Genomic DNA, 20771 nt, shown 5'->3' with positions numbered 1-20771 from the left:
TAGGCAGCCAATATGCCATGTCAGAAATTGGGTTGAATGATTCTGCTGGTTATCAGATTGGTGAATCTCAAGTAATTTGGCTGAGATTCTGTGAAGAGAACGAAGTGCCTGTCCCAGCAAGTAATCCTGTAATGATGACAATATCATCAGCATTGTATCACTGTTTACTTGATCATGTTAACTGTTTTCAGTGTAACAGTTTTAGTACCACAAGTTCTACAACACAGGAAGCTGATGGAGATGATGTGTATTTTCGTTTCCGTGGTGCTGCTATATCAGACATGCTGCATCTTCATTACAAACATATCAAGACTTGCAAAGATAGTCAAAGGGATATCTTATCCCAGGAAATATCAATTCTACACTGTATGAATTCCAAGGATAAAGTCAACATACCAAGTTACCTGAAGTATCATGATCAAGGATATATGTATTCACCTGATCCTATTTTGATACCATTTTTGAGAGAACTAGATACTGCAGTTAAGGAGATTGTAAATCTTGATGGGCTACACCAGGAAGGGGACAATTTAATTAAGGTTAGTTTGGAATTAGACGTAAATAATTGTCAATGACCATTTCCATATAGGTAGCACATGAAAGAATACATGGACAGCCAAAATTTTTTGATGCTTTTACAGAGGCATTGTCCTCCAGATCACCTAACGTGACAACTGTGTATTCCAAAGATGCATTAAGAAGTGTTTTCGACACATTTACAAGGAAGATTTGTAATACAAGAATTCTTGTCAGCAACTAAACAACAACTGGCAACAAAGAAAGGCTTGGCTTTAACAGTTGATGCAAATTTGAGAGCTAAACTACTAGCACATCATATCCAATTAGAAACTAAGCTAGGAAGTAACAACTGATAGTTTTTAAAACTCTATTATGCAAATAATGTAATGTAATAATGCTTTATTACGTAAACAATGTAATTAAAAAACTATACAGATTTTTTATTATATGCCTTTCTCTCCAAAGGGGTTTCTACTATAGTCAAATTTTCATCCCTGTAGCTTACACCACTATGGTGTGAAACAGCACACTGCTTGATGAGATGAGCAGCACGAGCAGTGGTATAATTTACAGAGTCCAGTTTCCCACCAGCCGTAAACTTGTACTGGCTAAATAAACTTTCCACTGCTGATCCTGACAAGCGCAAGGGAGAGACAAAATAAGTGGGGTATGTTGCTAAAAACCACCTGCAGAATGCTCGGAATTCATACACATCAATTCTTAGTAGGTCCCATGCTGTTAAACAAACAAAATACAAACAGTGAATAAGTGACAAACGACCTTGACACAAAATTATCTGGCTAATAAAAAGTACACAATCACTTAGGTTGACTGCTGCATTTTTTTTCTGATGCTATACAGTAAACATACTTTGCCAAGAGAGGAATGATCATTGGGTTGATGATGTATGGGGATATTTTGGATCTAAAAACCAACAGTTCAATATCATAATTGCAAAATACCGAATCAATACTGTACCTTCCTTCAGTATAGAAGTTAGCCACCCAGAAAAGTAGTCATACCCCTTTGTAATGTTCTGCAGTATCTTGCTGTCCAAGTTTCTGATACGATCATGGGACAGGAACCCCCTTTCAAAAATCAAGCTACATGCTTCCAAGTAAGCCAAAGTCTCCTGCACTTCAGAAGCATCGTCTGGTGGAGGATACTGGTTCACATACCAAAAGAGCTCCCCCAGGACTTGCTCTTGCTGTGTATATAAAAAATAAGTTACATTTGGTGTGTTTGCATGAAGCATGTATTTCATGAAATAATACAAGCAGTCATAAAATATACATGAAATCTCAGATTTATAATGTTTACCTGCATGATCGTTGCTGGCAGCACATTAAGTTTAGTCCACGAGTCTTGTAAACAGTGAGCCTCTCTTAATCGTGGAACCACTCTTGCCTGATTGTTGTGGACCCGTACCAGCTCTCTCTTATACAAGTCAGTAATGGCTTTCCACCCAAACTCTGTGCCTTTTCCCTGTTTAAACTGCTTTGTCCCTCCTTGTTTTGAAGAAAACAATGCATTAACCATGTTTTTCAGCTACATAAAAGTATCCCACAAAATCAACTCAATAAATTAATATTTTACTGTTACCTGGTGGGATGGGCAAATCAACCAAAAAATCTTGTTTGGAGGATTATATGGATTAACCATCCAAGGCTCCACTTCGTATCTGTCAACTCCTTCTTGTTTTATTGAATATGCCCCATGGTGGTCATGACTTGCTTTGATTGCAGAAATATTTGAAGATCCACCATCACATACCAACACACTAGTTTTCAGACCATGATGCTGAAAAAGCCTAATGGTCTCGAAAACACAAGCCACTACAAATTTGGCTTCCACTGAGGCAGCAGACGTATAGTATGGACCCACCATGTCATAGCTGCTGGTAAGGTCCCTCTAAATAAATTGCAAGATATAAGATGTTTGGTTAGCTTCAGGATTTTTAAGAATTCGGTAGATGTCACTTAAAGATGCCATATCCTTGGATGTCATTGCCAACCCCATCAGTTGGTGATTCCGGGAGTTCCACATTAACTGACAGGCCACTTTTACCTCATCAAATATCAAGGCTCCATCAGATTTAGGTTCCTACCGTCCATTCTTTCGACACTCTTCTTTGAACAAAACATACTGAGATACTTGCCCAACAATGCAGACATTACTTGCTCCTGGAGCATGCATGAAAGCTCCAGTGTATGCTTGCATGGTGGACTTGGATGGTAATTTTAGGATTTCAAAACTTTGTAGAGCTTTGTGAGCTGCAGGGCTGCGTGCATAAATTGCTAAAGCTACAGGAGAAAAGAAACATCTAAATTTACTAATACAGTGTACATTCACTTACCCATACGGATGGTAATCATGTTCCACCGGTTCCCACGGCCTCCAACAGCTGAGAATAGACATGATAAATACAAAACATATGAATTTTGTACTCACAATTCTCCTCCTGATTCAAGAAAAACTGTTTTTTCTGGTGATCTTTATCTGTCATCCACAATGTCTTCATTACACTCCCTACTCCATGCTGGTCTCCTTCTTGGTACAGCTTATCCAAATCCTCGGCTTTCACAGCTTCCATCACTTCACACATCTCCTCGCTCTGTTCATCACTGAGTACTACTTCACTATCCTCCAGCTTACTCAATTTCCGAATATTGCTAGATCACTGGTACTGAGCATACTGTTTACGTGCTTGCTGGCTGGCAGGTGACATGTGCTGCAGCCGTGCTCTAGAAGAGGGCTGTTGCCTTTTTATCCTTTTGCTTGGGCTTTCTTCCAGGGTGCATTTTTTTGTAAGTTTAAATCATGCACCAAGCGCTTGCAAGGTGGGCACTTCACTTCACTTGCAGCCTTCTCTGCTAAGCTTATATTAAAGCTTGCAATTCACAGAATCAACTCGTGAAAATGGAAACTCAGACAGCTGAACACTTCTAATATGAAAATGAATAGCTTTGTGGTAATCATCTTCATAATGCACAGGATCAATTCCAGGACAGAATTTGTAACTCGCCAAACATACCACAAAGCTCCATTACATCATCAATTGATTCAATCTCTCCTTCACTCCACAGTCTCATCAGAACATGAACTTTGTAGTGTTTGTATTGTATGGTAACACAAACTCGAGAAGTCAATCCATGTGGGGGGTGATTAAACACTGTTCTCTGTGATATTGTTAGCACGGGGTTACTGCTATCCAAGCCATCGTATCTTAGTGTAAATGCTAGTTCTGGAAATTTACTTGCAACATTGTCAACAGTATTTTGCAAAAATTCTTGCTGCTCCATTGGTGTAGCAACCGCACGTGAACTCACAGTAGGCGGCTCGCTGACGAAATTAAATCTTGAAGGTTGCTCAGGTGTTGTAACTACCTGAAGTTGACTGTCGCGCTCAGCAGCAACGATACTTGATGGAATAACTTGTTCCATTAATCCTTCCTGCTCATTGTCAGTGCCACTGACGATACTTGATGGAATCACTTCTGGCTCGATAGGTACCGAGAATGACTCCCCTTCCATTAATCCCACATTGGATTCCTGCTCATTGTCTGCTGTTGGAAAAGGTGATACATCGTCTGGGGTAGTCTCGCGTGGCCAGACCGCTATTTCTCCGTCACGGCGCTTATCGATTAGAGATTATAAGCGCCTACTGCGAAATAGGGTCTGGTCCAGAATCAATAGGCAAACTTGTTTTCACACCCCAAGCTAGTGCTCGGGGTGTTTAATTAGTTGTCGTCATGAAACGTATACTTCCTTTTGCACTATAAGACACGTGTGGCTATGAGCGAAATTATTAACAGTTCATTATCACATCAAGTTCGGCACTGCCGGACAGGCAGGGCTCAGTGAAGGCGGGAGTATTAATAATCACTAGATGAATGGCTGCTGTGTGTGTGCTTTGTCTGGTCTCTGTGGAAAGTACCAGAGAAAAGAGGGACAGAAGAAAACTGCATGGTCCTTGCTGTGCTCGTGAAAACCGCTTTTTAAGCCGAGCAGTGGCATGCACTGGTTCATTAACGCCTTTTCGTTTAGCACAGTTTAGGAACCCCAATGCTTATTTGTGTGGTGCTTGTAAAGATCTTTTGTTTAAAGCAGTAGGAGTGAGTTTTTTATATTCGCTTAACTTGTGTTTATGCCAGTCAATTGTAGAGTGAAGAAGATTTAAATAGTGCAATAGCAGATATTAATGGAAAACTAAACCTGACTTGTACCAGTGCTACTCTTAGTGCTGTACCACCTGCTAGAAAGAGATTGAGGTTGGATACTCAAATTTGTGATCAACCAGTACGTTCAAATGCCATGATATTAATGTAGTTAGCTCAATAAGTTTGGCTTACCTTATAACATAGGCTGGTGAAGCTGCTAGAATTGATGATGATACACACTATGAGACAGTGACTAGAGGTACAATCAGCAGCACAAATGACTCAATGCCAATGGTAACTAATATGATATCAACTCCAATAGCAACTACAGCTACCTCATCTGCAAGTACTCTAGCTAACTCTGTCTCTGACTCACAAGCTAAAGTTTCTGTTAGTAATCTATATACTAATGTACTACAGGCATATAATTGTGTTCTTGTTGATGCAATGTAGGTCAAGATAAGGAAAGATGGAAAGACCCGTAATTATAACATCAAAACTCCACTCAGAGCACGGATAATTTCATCTTATGCTCGCAGATGCTACCGAACAAGTGCAAGTGGTATGCTAAATCCTGGTAGTGGGTTAAGCAGATATATCCTAAGAACTATTTCGAGACAGATTAGAGTAGAATTCAATAATATTTGCTCTACTTCCAATAAGTCTATACTACAGCAAAGCAATGGCATGCTCAAGTCGTTTAGCTGGGAGGCACTGTGGTCAGAGTTTCAGCATAGGGTTCCAGTGTTACTTGGGTTGCTAAGATCAATCTTGCCTAAAAGTGATAAGGCTTTCTTAGGATTTGTCATTTCTCTGCTATTGAAGAAACGATGAGCCTGATGCAGCGTTTGGTATCAGTTCTACTTTATGGAAATGCAGCTCATAAACAGGTGCATTTTAGTATTTTATGCGTACAAATGTATTTGAATTATTTAATATCATTTTGTAGATATACAGATACTTGCAGCCTTTAATGGTTTGTATGTCTGCCTCATCAACATCCACTATCATTGATGATCTTTCACGTGGTCATGATGACGAAGTATTGGCTTGGAGTAAGAAGCTAAAAGAGCATTTTCAAGTAAGCAAGACTTCCCTTTTGTTAATGGCGATTTAATTGAAGTGTAGTTGACACAGCCATCAGATATGACCAGTTTTGAACTGGCAAGTGTTGCAAGCATAGAACATGACAAGAGTGATGAAGATGATAATATCTATGAAGTTGATAGTATTGTTGCACTCAGTGATGTTTCATATTTTGATGTTGATGAAGAGGCTGATCAATGTCAAGGTATACACTTAAAGATATTGACCCAACTCTTGAACATTACATAACATATATATTTGTTATCTTTCAAGTATTGACATGGATGCTGATGAAATTAGTGAAGCTACCATCGCTGACTCTCGTCAGGAAGCAAGGAAGAAGAGTCATCATGTAGATCAAATCGAAGCTCAGGATGCATGCAGTGATGCACATGGTCACCACATGGAGAGTGGTGTTAATGGTAGTGATATGAATTCTGGTAATGTTACACACACAAACACTGCTAGTGCAACTAGTCATCCCATTGAGGGAAGCTGCTATGGGTTTGCTATTGTTGGCGACAACATTGATAAGAATGTTAGACCCAGTTTTCAAAGGGAGGACAGTAAGACACAGTCACTTCATTACTTCCACTCGTATGCAGTTAAAAACCGTGTGGACATTTCATCATTGTCTGATACTCCATCTAGTAATATGATTTCACCAGATAAAATATTGCCATCTGCTATGGATTTCCAGGCACTGATTAAGGACTTTCAAGTTTTGGTATCAAGGTTCGTATAATACAAACTAAATTGGACTGTTTATTTTTTACAATAGAATGCTTGTCCAGCACATGGAAAGATTTAGAGAAGAGAAACATTGTGTAGAGTGGCACATACCATCACGTTATTCCAAGGAAATGTCAGCTGAATCAGAAGTGGTATGACATATTATTACAGTATTTTTAAGTATGTATTTTTGTTAGGTCGCACTTGGAGTTCAATTAAAAAATGAAGCCAAGGTCAGTGACATGTGCCACATTGTTGATGAGCTGAGCAAGTATGTACCTTGTGAAGAAGTAGTTGAAAGTCTTACTGTTGGTGGAGAAGATTTTAGTTGTGATAAATCCAGATTATTTCAGCTACTTCTTTTTGGAGATCAACTGACCATTGCCAGGGCTCGTAGTGCTATATTGTTGCGATGTTTCCACCCAACTGCATTAAGCAAACTTAAAGGGTTTGTCCCTACAATTGTAGATTGGCATGCAAGGCAGTGCTTCTTAACCGTGAGTGAATTAATTGAATTGATGTCACATTATTAGGTATATGCAATAATATTTCAGGCAATTTGGGACAGATTGTACGACACAAAGTCTGCATGTGACAAAGGCTCACTATTTCAGCTGCGGAATGTTTTGAGCCGATCAGCAATCAGTAAAGACCCAGAAAAAAATATGAAAGCACATGAAGATTTTTTTCTAGTGATTTTGCATTCTTATATTGTTGTTGCTGCTGAAGAGTTGCTGAATTTGGAGCCCCAGAATAGATATACCTGCCTAGATGTTGCCAGCAAAGTTGTGTCCAAATGGGTAAAGTGTTTAATCCCACCGTCCCACTCCCCTGAGGAGAACAGAGCATCAGAGGAGACCAGAGCATCAGGAGAGTCAGGAATTCCCTTATCATCCCAGCCAAGTAGAGATCACATAGAGATTTCATCTGGTACATCATATGCAACTGATCTTATTACATTAGGTCTTTTGTGGCATGGATTTCATGACTCTGTTAAAGAGGGAGATGGAGATAGAATTATGTTGTACTGGAAATTTTTATTATTTATTTTCCAGCAAACAAATCATTACAATTATGCTGGAGAAGCGTTTAATTTCTTAGCACAAACTTTGTATTTGTCTCCTCGCAAGTGTGCTGAATTGAAGTGGAGCAGAACCATTAATACACATGGTAGACCAGGCCAGAATATACCATGCGACCTTCACATGGAGCATCTCAACCGGCGACTTAAAATGGCAATACAAAGTGCTGGAGCAAATATAGTTCAGCCATCTACCATTCAGCGTTTGGCAAAATCAATTGGCCCTGTATCTCATGTATGTCAGTAGTTTGAGAAAGAACTTGGTATGCTGGCTAACAAGGACTATCATTCAACACCATCTTTTAGAAAAGAATTTCAATCAATTGTCTCCATACTAAAATCTGAAGGCTTGTTGTCGGACAACTGTACTCAAAATTATGCATCCTTTAATAAAGAACCACTTTTTCAAAGCCTGAACTGGACAAAAATTGAAAGCTATGTTAAAGAAAAGATTATTAATTTAGAATTATATTAAGTGAATAATTTATTGAACAGTGTATATATCAAACAAAACAAATTACAACAGTACTCAATTATCAAGCAGTATTATTGTTACATTAATTACTGCGAATTAACTAAAGCACATAAATCACAACACTGATCAGCTTTTATAGGAGTTGAGAGGGTTTCCCCAAACAGAAAATTCTTGAATAGTAAAGATCTGCGGCATGTTCTGGTATTTAATCCATATTGTTGCATTTCTTTAGTGATATTCTTTCCAGGATTTCTATAGTACAAAATTGCTTCTGCAGGGTCACCATTCCATCCAGCTCGACCGCTCTCTTGTACCAAATCTTCTAACAGATTGGGTGGTTCCCAGTTAATCACCCTCGCAATGTCAGGACAGTCAATCCCCAGACCAAATGCACTTGTTGCTATGATAACACGGAGCTTGGTCTCCTGCTGGCAAAATTCATGAACAATTGCTTCCCTCACCTCTTTCAAAGATCCTGCTGTAAAATTATCCACAAGTCTGAATTTTAAGACATCTACAGGTAAACGTGGCGGCTCAGTGATATTGGGGCCCAGTGCCTTCATTAATAATGAGAATATTTGAGCACACTTATTTACTGTTCTGCAGAAAATCACTGTCTTTTTGACAGAAATTCTTTGTTCTATCAACTCCCCAGCAATTTTAGAACACAAATCTTTACCTGTCTTTACTACATATTTTATGTTGGCACGGTTGGGATGCAAGCCAATCATTTTATAAATTTTTTAAAGGATAATCTGTCTTCTATAGATGTCAATGTCTCTTTAGTTGCTGTGGCAGTTAAAGCCATCACATTGATACAGCTGGGAAGTACACTGCGTAGATTTCCTAGCCTTGAAAAGGCTTTCCGAAAATCATCACCCCTGCAAATTAAACAGCAGTGAACAATGAGCTATCTACTGTGTGCTTACCATATTCGTACACAGTGAGCCTCGTCAACTACAAAGGCAACCATTTTGTCCTGATAAACTGGCTTCCGAAACATAGTCCAGAAACACCTATTTTCCAACAGACTTTCTGGGCTAATATACACAAGCTGTATATCTCCATCTATAACTCTCCTAATGGCATTATCATCTGTCTGTGCCTCCCCGACAAACTCAACTGACAGTCCCTTAGGTGCAATTTTCTGCCGCTGGTCCATCATTAATGATATTAATGGGCTTACAACCACAGCAATACTGCCTTTACATCCTGCAGATAAAGCATTATTAACTACACAGTGAATAATTTTGGTTGTATACAATCACTGCACTGGGACTGGTGGTCTCAGGTTTTTCTCTTCCTATCACAACTGGTTGTAGCTATTGTTACATTGGAATGTAAAATATGCAGTGGAACTGGTTTCATGTAGTTAGATCACTCCCCTCAAACACACAAACAAAAGAAAGTAGTTTGGCTGTGCCAGACTGGTTCATCTGTAGCTATTCATCAGCTACCAATAGATAGAAAAGTGAGGCATACATCTACTTACACTGAATTTTGATCGAATGGCCATTACATTCCTTGATACTAGTAGTCTAAATAAACATGTTACCCACAAGTAAACCTAAAATAATGGCAGTCATGCATCACGGTTTACATTATATGCTGAGAGAAAAAGGGTAAATGAACGAAATCAATAGACTTTCATTTTAACTCCGTGAAATAGCTAGCGGTAAGTGTTTTCACACAGAACTCCAGATTGATTATCAAATGATATCAGCTCAGCAAAGTTGCTATGCTAATTGTACATCATAATGCACAGGAATTAAAGTATACTCAAGTTCCAAATGCATAATTTGCATTTCAATGTATACCGCATGGCAACAATTTGACCAACTACTTGGTAAAAAAACCTCAGTGCTTGTATACACCTTCCTCCACACACACTCACACACTGTTTAATTTATTGTTCCAATGCTACATACCCAAAAAATAGTCGAAGGCGATTGGCAAAACAGCGTAAATGGCCGACTTGCCGTATCTTGTGGGCAAGGACACGAATGTGTCATTCCCCAGCATAAATGAATGAATTGCCTCAATTTGTTTCGGTTTCAGAGGAAAATAACCCATATCCTTCGCGGCTCGAGAAACAGAATCTTCTATCGCGGCTAGGTCCCTTGCCACCTGCATCTCCGCTCTATTAAATAAGCAGACTCTAGCGTACCGTGGCACTGTGCTTGTATCAAAAGGAAGTATACGTTTCATGACGACAACTAATTAAACACCCCGAGCACTAGCTTGGGGTGTGAAAACAAGTTTGCCTATTGATTCTGGACCAGACCCTATTTCGCAGTAGGCGCTTATAATCTCTAATCGATAAGCGCCGTGATGGAGAAATAGCGGTCTGGCCACGCGAGACTACGTCTGGGGTACGGTGTTGTAATCAGACAATTCGTCAAATAACCAACGAATTCCTCGGTTAGTTCGCTTCCCAGGTCGGGAGGTAGGGGTCGAAGTAGGATCTTGAATAATACTATCCATTCCATGCGAACGCCACGCGTTATAATTAAAAATCCCACAATCGAAACAGTGCTGTCCAGTTAAACGCACGTGACTCAATGTGGCTCTATCAAAGACTTCGTAGGGAAGGTGTTGATACGCCTGATTTAACACATTGGTATTATGCGTGAGTACACTAGAATATACGGATCCACTAAACGGGTTCATTTTTGATAAGGCATATTGAAGTTAGACACTCTCTCTCTCTCTTATTATGGACTCTTGATATATATATATATATAAGCCAGCATTCGTATTCTACAGCTCTGCAATTATATTCGTCACACATAGTAAATTGTCATTCATTTGCTCACATATAAAATTGCTGGGTAGATTAAATGGTCTGTGGTATCAGAACATATATTTTGCAGAACAATTGTATCATTACTATCAAATCTATAAATGCTTTGTTTTGCACCTTGTGTACAGTGGAACCTCTCTTAACCAGGCAGTCTGGTATGTACTACCGTCTATATCTTAGGAATGCCCGTAACTAAGAATGGTATGCTAAAATGCTAACTTAAATACAAGTATAATGTTGCTATTGCAATCAGTTAGTGCTAGTGGGCAGTGGGGAAATCATTACAGTCAGAGCAATCATGGTCACTCCCCTAGGCTGCAAAAATTCATTATCATCTCGTAATCAAGTGGTAGTTATTATTTAGTAGAATAAACAAGCCACCAAACAGTTAAACAGCAACTTTTAGGCTCCCTCCTTGAGCTTTCATCTAAACCAAACTTCATCATAGCCAATCAACTACAAGGCACATGACTAATTTGGGCTGTCTGGAGGCGCCCGGATAATAGAGGTCCTGATAAGAGAGGTTTCACTGTAGTTTGTCCTTGTACTATGTCTGCCTTTTGTTTTTGTATTATATGTTGAGGGAGCACCCTTGCACAGGCTAAGCCTTTTGGTACATAAGAGGAAAATAAACTGTGGCCAGCAAGTACCAACCTTTTGCCTCCTGTTCACTCAAAGTAGCAGCTGTACAACATATACACACAATATATAGTACATAATCACATGGGTGACTCCAGAGATTTTGGTGACTGCATGGTTTCCAATGCAGACGGCATGGCGAAAAGGCAAACGTCTTTCACAGAGTATGGATGGGTAAAAGATGGAATATCAAAGACAGCTAGAGTAAGTGAAAACTTGCCACCAAATTCAATCTCAGAGTACTAATTTCTCAAAATTTCCTGGGAGGGCATGCCCCCAGATCCCCTAGATAGCTCGTGCTTTGCACTTCGCCAAGTGTGCTCTGCACACTGTGAAGTCATTTCTACCAGTGTGCCCCCCCCCCCCCCCCCCTAGCAAAATCCTATAGATCCGCCTCTGGAGCCCCCCCCCCCCCCATACTTTTTGATAGCTGTCTCTGCCCCTGGGGAGGGGGCAATACTGTAAACATCTGTGTGCATACTTTTATGGGCATGGCAGCTAGGAGCAGGAAAAATATTTGCATTTTAGACTCTTATATGTACACTGCTACTGAGGTACTTGTGAAGTTACACTACTCACCTTGCACATCAATATAAGCATAATGCACGTTGATGCCATTCACAGCACAGCAGTATGATCCAGTAGCACAGACCCTTAGAGTGTTCCAGTCTTACTGAGTACTGTCCCATCTCTGGTCCATTGTAGTGTGATGAATTGTGAGGACTCCATATTGAGTACGTTACCATCTGTGACAACTTGGTCACCAAAGAAATTATTCTATAAGAAAATAAATTTGTACATATACATAGATGTACACACAAAAAGCAAAAAAAGCAAAGTCTTCGGCAGCCGTACTAACACAGTTATTGCCGCCTAGTGAGCCAGCACTGGGATGCCTGTGTACCTCAGACACTTGAGCCTTGTGCAGGCAAATCCTCCTGGGACAGGGCTAGTAACCCACAGGAGGACTGTCCAGGTCTCACACAGAGAGGTAGTGGAATCCAAAATTCCACAACGACCTCAAAACTGCTAAGCACACACACACACACACACACACACACACACACACACACACACACACACACACACACTCACAAATTATAGTGACCATGCTGGTTCCAAACATACTGTAGCTAAGGTGTACTTCATGACCACAATAAGACCACCTCACATAGTCATACTTTGCTTCTTTTAATATACGGTAAGTGACTTACGTAATGCAAGAGTTTATAACATAATTATTGAGGAGTGTCCTACTCTCATATACCCCTGTAGAAGAGCATATTTTAAAGTGATGATGTAACGACTACAGTAAGTGTGGTTTGTGACATACAAGAACCCATAAAGTACTGTGTTGCCCAAGACAGCTGTGAATGGTCAAGCAACAAATGCCTATATATAAGCAATTGTCTAAACCCATCACAAGAATGGATTTTCTTCCTTAAACTTAAAGTATTTATTATTTGTGCTGGTCACTGTAAAGCACTAATAATAAATACTTTAAGTTTAAGGAAGAAAATCCATCTCTCCTGGAGGAAGGCTGAGTGTGGCCCCGACTAGACATTGGGTGACCTGCAGTTCAAATCCTGGGGTTGGAGGGATTTTTTTCCTTGCTTTGGCCCCTTTTCTGTTACACCTTATTCAGTCAGTAAGTCAAGTCACTAAGTCAAGTCACTAGGTCTAAGTCCTTGTAGGTTAGGTAATCCTAAGGCTGCAGCACATGTTGCTGTTAGACCTTCAGTGCTGGTCACTGTAAAGCACTAATAATAATAATAAAAAAAAGAAGGTACACTTGTAGTTTGGTGAGAAACACTGAGGAGCTTGAGTTAGTTTAGTTGCTAGTGACATTGCTGGCATGCGTACAATCAATATTAATTACAGTACCATTGTGATATGTCTTTCTACAGGTGTATACGAGAGTAGAATACTCTCCTCAGTATAATTATATTACGAACTCTTGCTTAATTTGATGTAAGGAAATTGTAATGTACTATATACGTACACTTTACTTGCATTTGCAATGCTCCACATATAATGCATGTTGTATGAAGAAGGTAGTTGCACAGTTCATTGTATGGCTAAAATAAATAAATGGATACTAATTAAGGAAATTCGGATAGTAAAATTGGTATTGGAGTACTCGTTGAGATCATGTGATCCAATATTATTGAGCTCACATGATGCATTTGTTATCTGGCAGTGGAGTTTGGTTGAAGCATTTTGGTTGTCAGGAACATTTACTGGGTACTTTAATACAGCGTATTTATCATCGCTGTTACTTAAAAGCTTTAAACTGCATATGATATGCTTCAATATAGGTATGGTAAGTATTCGTGATTACTCGAATATTAATGCTAGAGAGTACTCGAATACTAAAAATCCATGATCGTTTCAGCCCTAGTTCCTAGTATCGGGAACCACCAGGATACAATTACGTGGTCTTGCTAATGTGCATCTTAGCTACCTTCTGGACCTACAGTGCAATCACTACAATGTGATGGTCTTATTAATGAGGTCATGAAGTATATGCCTCAGTTTGGTCACTGCTTCCCATACAAAGACCACATTGTAATAGTGAGTTAGTAGTTATGCTCCATTGTATAAGCAAGGTTGCATTGTAGCATACACACTTTATAAAGCTATGAACATTTCCTAACAGGGGTGTCACATAGACACAGGAATATCTGCAACTGCCATCAGACTATTGTCCAGTCAAAATTTTCCCCAATGTGGAACTTCAAGTAAGCACTTTTCAATTGTGGGTTTCAGACTTCATCCTTGACTGTAGCACAAACTTAGCAGCTTAGCCTTTGACTGCAGCTACAGATCTGCCATATTACTACGGGTCAGCACCTTGCATTCCTTCTCCCCCCCCTCCCACTCGTAATTTACTTTCTGGTTTACAGTGTAGTGTATCTAGCAACTCACGAAACTACTGTCATATATGTTGGTATACCCTGCTTACCATCTCTAGCGAAGTCCGAAGTAGCCTATGCAGGCATCATAGATAATACACCCCCCTGACATTCAGCGCTGCAGCGTAGTGTATTAAAGGAGCACTCTAATGACTAAGCGCTTACAAAGTGCGTTATTATTTTGAGGCGCCACATCAAGTTGGGTGAATATAGCGTTACCCATTAGTTATCACCCAGTGATAACTAACTTATCACCCTGTTGCGGAGCTACTCAGTCTCTTTCGTGACATCATAATAACCGCGAATGGCATTGTTTACCAATGGAACAAAGAGCCAAATAAGGAAATATTGATACAAAACACACCAATACAGCACTTAAAACTGGGGGTTTAGAAAACCCGGACCGGACCGGACCGGGTCAACTTCTTCAAGTAAGCCAATTCACACAATAGCTGTAACATACAATTCACGCAATAGCTAGCTAGCTATAACATACACTCTTCACCTTGTAGCCACTCTGCCAAGAACATAATTAGCTAGCTACGATGGCTCAGACTGCAACAGCGATCCGGGGGGTCCGCCACTCAGGATTATGATCGACGTGATTCGGAATCACCGCTTAATTCCAGTTGATTCCTAGATTCCGAACGTTGAATCCTCTGATTCTGCCAGCGATTCCTCGCGATTCCTTTATTCCGTCTAATTCCAAAAGGGATTCCTATAATTCCATATGATTCTAATAATTCCGCTGATTCCAAGGCTGATTCTGTAATTCCAAGTTGATTCCACGATTCCCTAGAATGGATTCTGTACTATAGGCGAGCCAGAATGGTGACTATCACAGTGTATCACTTTAGCTACCTCTGCTGAACCTACTGGTGAGTATTGAAGTCATGTTAAGTTCCACCCGGTATGGACTCGAGCCGCTGCGAGCCGCTAGAAATTCGCTGGCAATAGCCTATTATTATTTATTTATTTTATCATTACTGGGCAGGCAGCTCTATATTTCTACGTCTGGCAAAAGTGTCAGTGGACACCGTCATAACACTAGCTAACCCTGTGAAAGACCTTAAACTGGATCACATCTTTCCTGACTGGACCTCGGACTGGACGTACACAGAGTGTTGTGTGTGGTGGTTGCACTTCCACCCTCTGTGATGTTTTGAGTGGTGTCCCACAAGGTTCTGTACTAGGGCCTCTGCTATTTTTTACATACATAAATGATATCACTAATGAATCAAGTTCTATTTGTCGCTTATACACTGATGACTGCATTCTAATAGGAGAATTGATAGTTTAACAGATGTTAAAGATTTGGAAGATGATTTACAGATATTGGAGCTATGGGAGAAAAAGTGGAAAATGTCTTTCAATGTTGACAAATGCGTGGTTGTATCTATAACTCTAAAACGAAACCCTATATACTCCAGTTACCACCTTCATGGAGAACAACTTACTGTGGTTCAGTGTGCCAAGTACCTAGGAGTCTCAATTGATTCAAAATTACCTTTTAACCAACATGTGGACAATGTGTGCAAAAAGGAAAACTCATTAAGTTTTGTGAGGAGAAATTTTGCAAACTGCTCCTGTAAAATCAAAGAATCGACCTGTTTCTTACTTATGTCAAACCCACAATGGAATATGTAGCTGCAGCATGGGCTCCTTACAGCAGACGGTCAAAAAACGAACTTGAGTCTGTGCAAAGATGTGCAGCTCGCTTTGTAATGAATGATTAATATCAAACCAGCAGTGTATCAAACATGTTATCACGTCTTAACCCGAGCACCATTGAAACTCATTTCAAACATTTAAAGCTTCAGATGTTCCATAAAATTATTCATAGCATTGCGGATGTATCACTTTCTGATTATATAGCTCATAGATCAAGGTATACCAGAAGTAGTGAACTTAAATTTATACAGCCAGACACAGCTATTGATTCTTATAAATACAGTTTCTTTCCTGCTTCAATTTGATTGTGGAACACTCTACCTAGTGATATAAATTGTGACAATATAGATACTTTTAAGGAACTTCTGAAACATATTACATTGTAATTTATTTTTATAGCTTATATTTGTAGCCTCATGATTTTACATCTATATTGTAATATACTCACCCATATGAGTTCTGCAATAATTATAATAAAAATGTATTGCAACTCATTAACAAGCTAGTTAGCTAAGGGTTAGTAAAAGTCTCGTTGGGAACACCAGATCCGGGCCCCTTTAGACTCCAAGTAAAAATTCTTAACACCCCTAAATGGGTCTCCGTCTGTTTGCTTGAACTACTAATGCTGCGGCCACATCAAATGGGTGCAACTTGAGAGCTACTTTATGCCAAATTCACTTGCTCCAGCTGCCAATAGCTAGTTAGCTCGAATACTTGCAAACCCTATTAAAAGACTTGAATTAAAATTTCGATCACTGCTCTACATGTACAGTGGCCATCACTGAAGGGCCAGGAACATGTGCTGCAGCCTTAGGATTAACTACTAAACTAAACTACATAATAATAATAATAAAATCCGAGCAAACTATCTGATTGTTTAAAGAGACTGAAGGTATTTCTGACTTAATTCATACAGGATTTTGAACTTCAGAGTATTCATGGTATTGCATTAATCTGTAGATATCTGACATTATACTACTGTGGAAGTGTTGCCAGGGCTTCTACAGGTGTCATTGCATAGTAAGTAGCCCTATAACCTAGGCCATTCTAATTTTATTGTCAATAAGAAATCTGTAGTCTCATGAGTTCCACAACCACTTCCTGAGTCTATCCATGCATTTATTTTTCCCACCTACAACTAAATAGAATTTGCAACTTCACATTCTCATGTGCCAAACTGTTTATGTGGGTGGTACTCAGAGATAGTCTAGCACATGAGACTAGTTAAACTCCCACATCTATATAATATTATTCATCCTGGAATGTGACATAAATTAGCATATTGATGTATACGTAATTGTATGTAACTGTTGAGCAACTGCATATAGTACTATAAGTAGCTAGTACATGCAGCGTAATTAATATATTATTCATTCACGAAGTATGATGTACAAAAATTCATTAGTAACTAGCTATGTAACTTGTTATTCAAGTGCGTATTAGGCAATCATAATACTTTGACAGTATAACTTAAAACTGTAATGTGATCATCTATAAACATTTGCTGCACATCCAGTCACTATCAGAGTTTATTGCAGCCTCTGCTCTATCTATGCATCCTTCATGGTACCATTCCTTACAATTCTCACACATGATCATCTTTGATCCATCTTCGCAATCAGGCAACCGGCATGAGCAATAAATATTACATAAAATCTCCTTTGATATTCTTTTATTCCTTACTCTCCTTTTTTTTGAAACTGGAAACTTTTCCATTAAATCTTTCTCAAAACACTGCATCAGATGTATTCGAAGCTCTTGTTGGTTGTATACGAGTGTTGCAGGATCATCAGAGTGTGCAATACTTGTCATCATAGCAATAGCATACAACCCACAATCTGTGCTGCCTGTCTGAACAGGTACATTCACTACTTTTATCTTGATGGATCTAGCGTGAGACCGAAGGTACTTAGCAATTGTTATCTGCAGCTCCAAAGATGGCGTGAGCTGCAATGAGTCATACAATTCTACTTCACCTTCTGCACAGTTAATTGTTGACATTGCTATCCAATGATCTACTTTTCCTACTAACTTTACATAAATGGCTTGTAAAGTATTGCTACATTCAAATGGTTTCAGTGAAGATGAAATTTGGAACAATGTATTCCTAAACCCACCAATCTTTGGAAACTGCTTTGCCAGTAATGCTTGAGCAGCACAAATATGAATGTCACTCAACAGGTGACCTCGATAGAGTTGAGCTTTGTGCACACTGGTCAGGGTATAGCATCCAAACTTTTTCCAAATAGGTGTAATTGTAGTATCATTGTCATTGCTGCTGTCTTCATCAGGTATAGTAATTACATTCCTTAGCTTATTTTCTAAGAATTGCAAAGATTCATCTGATAGTGTAACATATTTAGCACAGGCTAAATCAATCCCCAAAGAATTTTGCATCATTACACTTGGAATCACAGGTATTTCTTCTGTTTGCAAGATTACAAAGCACTTTTCTGAAAGGGTAAATGCATAATTATTTAAACAAAAGCTAGTAGCTGTAGTCATGTCATGTTCAGTAGACAGTGCATACGTTTGTAAGGAAAGTGGTGGATGCCAATTGAACAGGGAGCAGACTACTGATGTGTTATCTTTGTTGCTATCTACATGCAATGAAGATGCTTTGCACTGCTGTGCTTTACTAGTTTTACCATTATGGTAAAAGAAATGCAATACTTTGCCCATGGACCATTCTGTACTACTTTTCCTTTGGAAAATGCAAACATCTCCAACTTGAATAATTTCATGTTTAGATGGTAAATCATCATCATTGCTTTTCATTTTGCTGACATTGGCTTGAGACTCAGATGAATTCAGTTGAACCATTCTAACCCTAAAGAGTCGATCACCAGATACTCTCTCATACTCCTGAAAAAGCCATACAGCTGTGGTCTTCCTGATGTAAACATTTCTTCCATTATGAGTTACCTGCACATACTCTGAATACTTCCTTTGCTGATTATTTGATGCACGTTCCTTGCTAACTATCTTTTCAACATCATACAAAGCTATTGTACTTGAGGGTATCCGTTTCATCCTTTGCAAACTCTCAACTGACTTGACAGCCTTTTCATCTACAAATCCTACTGTATTCATACTTTTGATATCCTCTAGTTTTTCAGTACCCTCCAATTTTTCTCCTCAGTGCTAAAACTGACTGGCTTTGGTTCACCTTTACTGTCACAAACAGGGATAGTATCATCGTCTTCATCATCATCATTGTCGTCATCATTTTCTCCATCCCTTGGTACAACTGGTTTCAGTGCTACTTCTTCCCATTTTCCTTCTTTTACTGACATTCCTAATTCTTTTATAGAACTGATTGCTTCATCTTTTGCCAGTTTTATTGTGTTGGCTATGTCCTTATCTGATATTCCTTTCAGATTTGAAGCAGCTGTTGTGGTGCTTGTGTCTGAAAATCCAATCTTTGTAGCATGTGCTAAAACTCGAGGATAGTGAATTCCAGTTTCATCTGCCTCCGATTCCAGTGTTGTTTGTATATGTAAACGATGCAGCCGCTGTAATAACCCATGCATGCTGAAGTTGACAATAGTTGAAAATGTGCTTGTCATGCTTCTGGCTGCTCTAAACGTTTGCTCGCATGGTTGTGACCCTAACAGCCATGGATTAAAAAGCTTACTTCCATCTGGAACCTTGTCCCTTAAAAGCAATAAAAGCAAAATCAATGCATGGCCATTAAGCTCAATCCCTGTATGAGCATTGCTGGTAATAAAATTCTCTTTGACACTGCATGTCTTCTGTAGGGATAACCAGCGATGCCAGTACCGCAGAAAAAAGATGTTATACCACACTTTCTTAATTCTTTCTAATGGTGATAACTGTGTATTTAAAAACGAGTCTATAAAATTTTTCAAAATGCAGAGGTATTGATGTGTACCTTTTGCATCAGGTATCTGCTCAAGCAGAGATAGCACAGAGGAACTAGCAAGATGTGTGACTGCTTCAAAATTCTGACGATCTTTGTGATCTAAATCTCTTTGCCTGATTCCATGCTGGTCTTTGCAGTAATTGTCAACCACAATATGCAAATGCTGGGAACTGGCAAGGTATTTACCCATAGGTATAACAACAGATGGCTTCAGCAGTCGTGCTTTTAGCTTTACAGCTACATGGATAAAATCTTGTATGTACAATACAGATGATGGTTTCTGCAACCAAAACCAAGTCCATTCTTTTGGAAGGACTATTCCTTCACCAATGAATGAAGGAGAAGAATTGTACAATGGCACGTCAGAGGGCGAAATTTTGAACTGGCAACTAATTTTCATTGCCCTGAGAAGACGTGAGTCTCCATCTGCCCCAAAACTGATAATTCTTATGCTTCTTTCTTGGCACTGAGAATAGATGTGAACCCATCGCTTTAAAACATCGGCAAAAGTAAATGTATTATTAATCCCCACACATCCTAAACAAAATGAAGGTACGCCAGGTAAAACACACTGCGCTACATATACATAAGCCAGTTTAGACAGCTGCTGCGTTTTGAAGCATTCTTCAATAGCTACAAATGAAGTTGCCAAAAATGAATCAGCTAAGGGCAATCCTGCATCATCACATGGCAAGATGAATCCCACCATTCTGTTTGATTCATGATCGTATTCAACCCTTGATATAATACGAGTAGCATCTTCACTAATGGAAACTACAAATGGAGCTTTGTGTTTAGTCAAGTG

General features: G+C 39.3%; 3 protein-coding genes and 1 long non-coding RNA gene across 5 annotated transcripts in view; 2 read left to right on the top strand and 2 right to left on the bottom strand.

Annotated features, from left to right (window-relative positions):
• Positions 1-20771, bottom strand: part of LOC136237220 (uncharacterized) — a 351388-nt gene that overhangs the window by 263737 nt on the left and 66880 nt on the right. The window lies entirely within an intron of this gene.
• On the top strand, positions 4588-5405 carry LOC136267983 (uncharacterized). Of its 2 annotated transcripts, XR_010706844.1 has the most exons (4): positions 4588-4817; positions 4883-4937; positions 5001-5068; positions 5132-5405. It is a non-coding gene; the product is annotated as an uncharacterized lncRNA (long non-coding RNA). The 2 variants fall into 2 exon arrangements; XR_010706843.1 differs by having other exon boundaries at positions 5001-5405.
• Positions 6045-7824, top strand: LOC136268680 (uncharacterized). Its single transcript, XM_066064081.1, has 4 exons — positions 6045-6499; positions 6546-6648; positions 6694-6993; positions 7051-7824. The coding sequence occupies exons 1-4, from the start codon at positions 6045-6047 to the stop codon at positions 7822-7824; spliced, it is 1632 nt and encodes a 543-aa protein (XP_065920153.1).
• On the bottom strand, positions 8780-10185 carry LOC136268679 (ATP-dependent DNA helicase RecQ-like). The gene is made up of 3 exons (XM_066064080.1): positions 9981-10185; positions 8982-9264; positions 8780-8933 (listed from the first exon to the last, which is right to left on the bottom strand). The coding sequence occupies exons 1-3, from the start codon at positions 10183-10185 to the stop codon at positions 8780-8782; spliced, it is 642 nt and encodes a 213-aa protein (XP_065920152.1).

Source organism: Dysidea avara, chromosome 10, assembly GCF_963678975.1.
Source record: "Dysidea avara chromosome 10, odDysAvar1.4, whole genome shotgun sequence".
Classification (NCBI taxonomy): Eukaryota; Metazoa; Porifera; class Demospongiae; order Dictyoceratida; family Dysideidae; genus Dysidea; species Dysidea avara.
The sequence above is the reverse complement of the archived record's forward strand: the minus strand, read 5'-3'. Positions and strand labels throughout refer to the sequence as shown.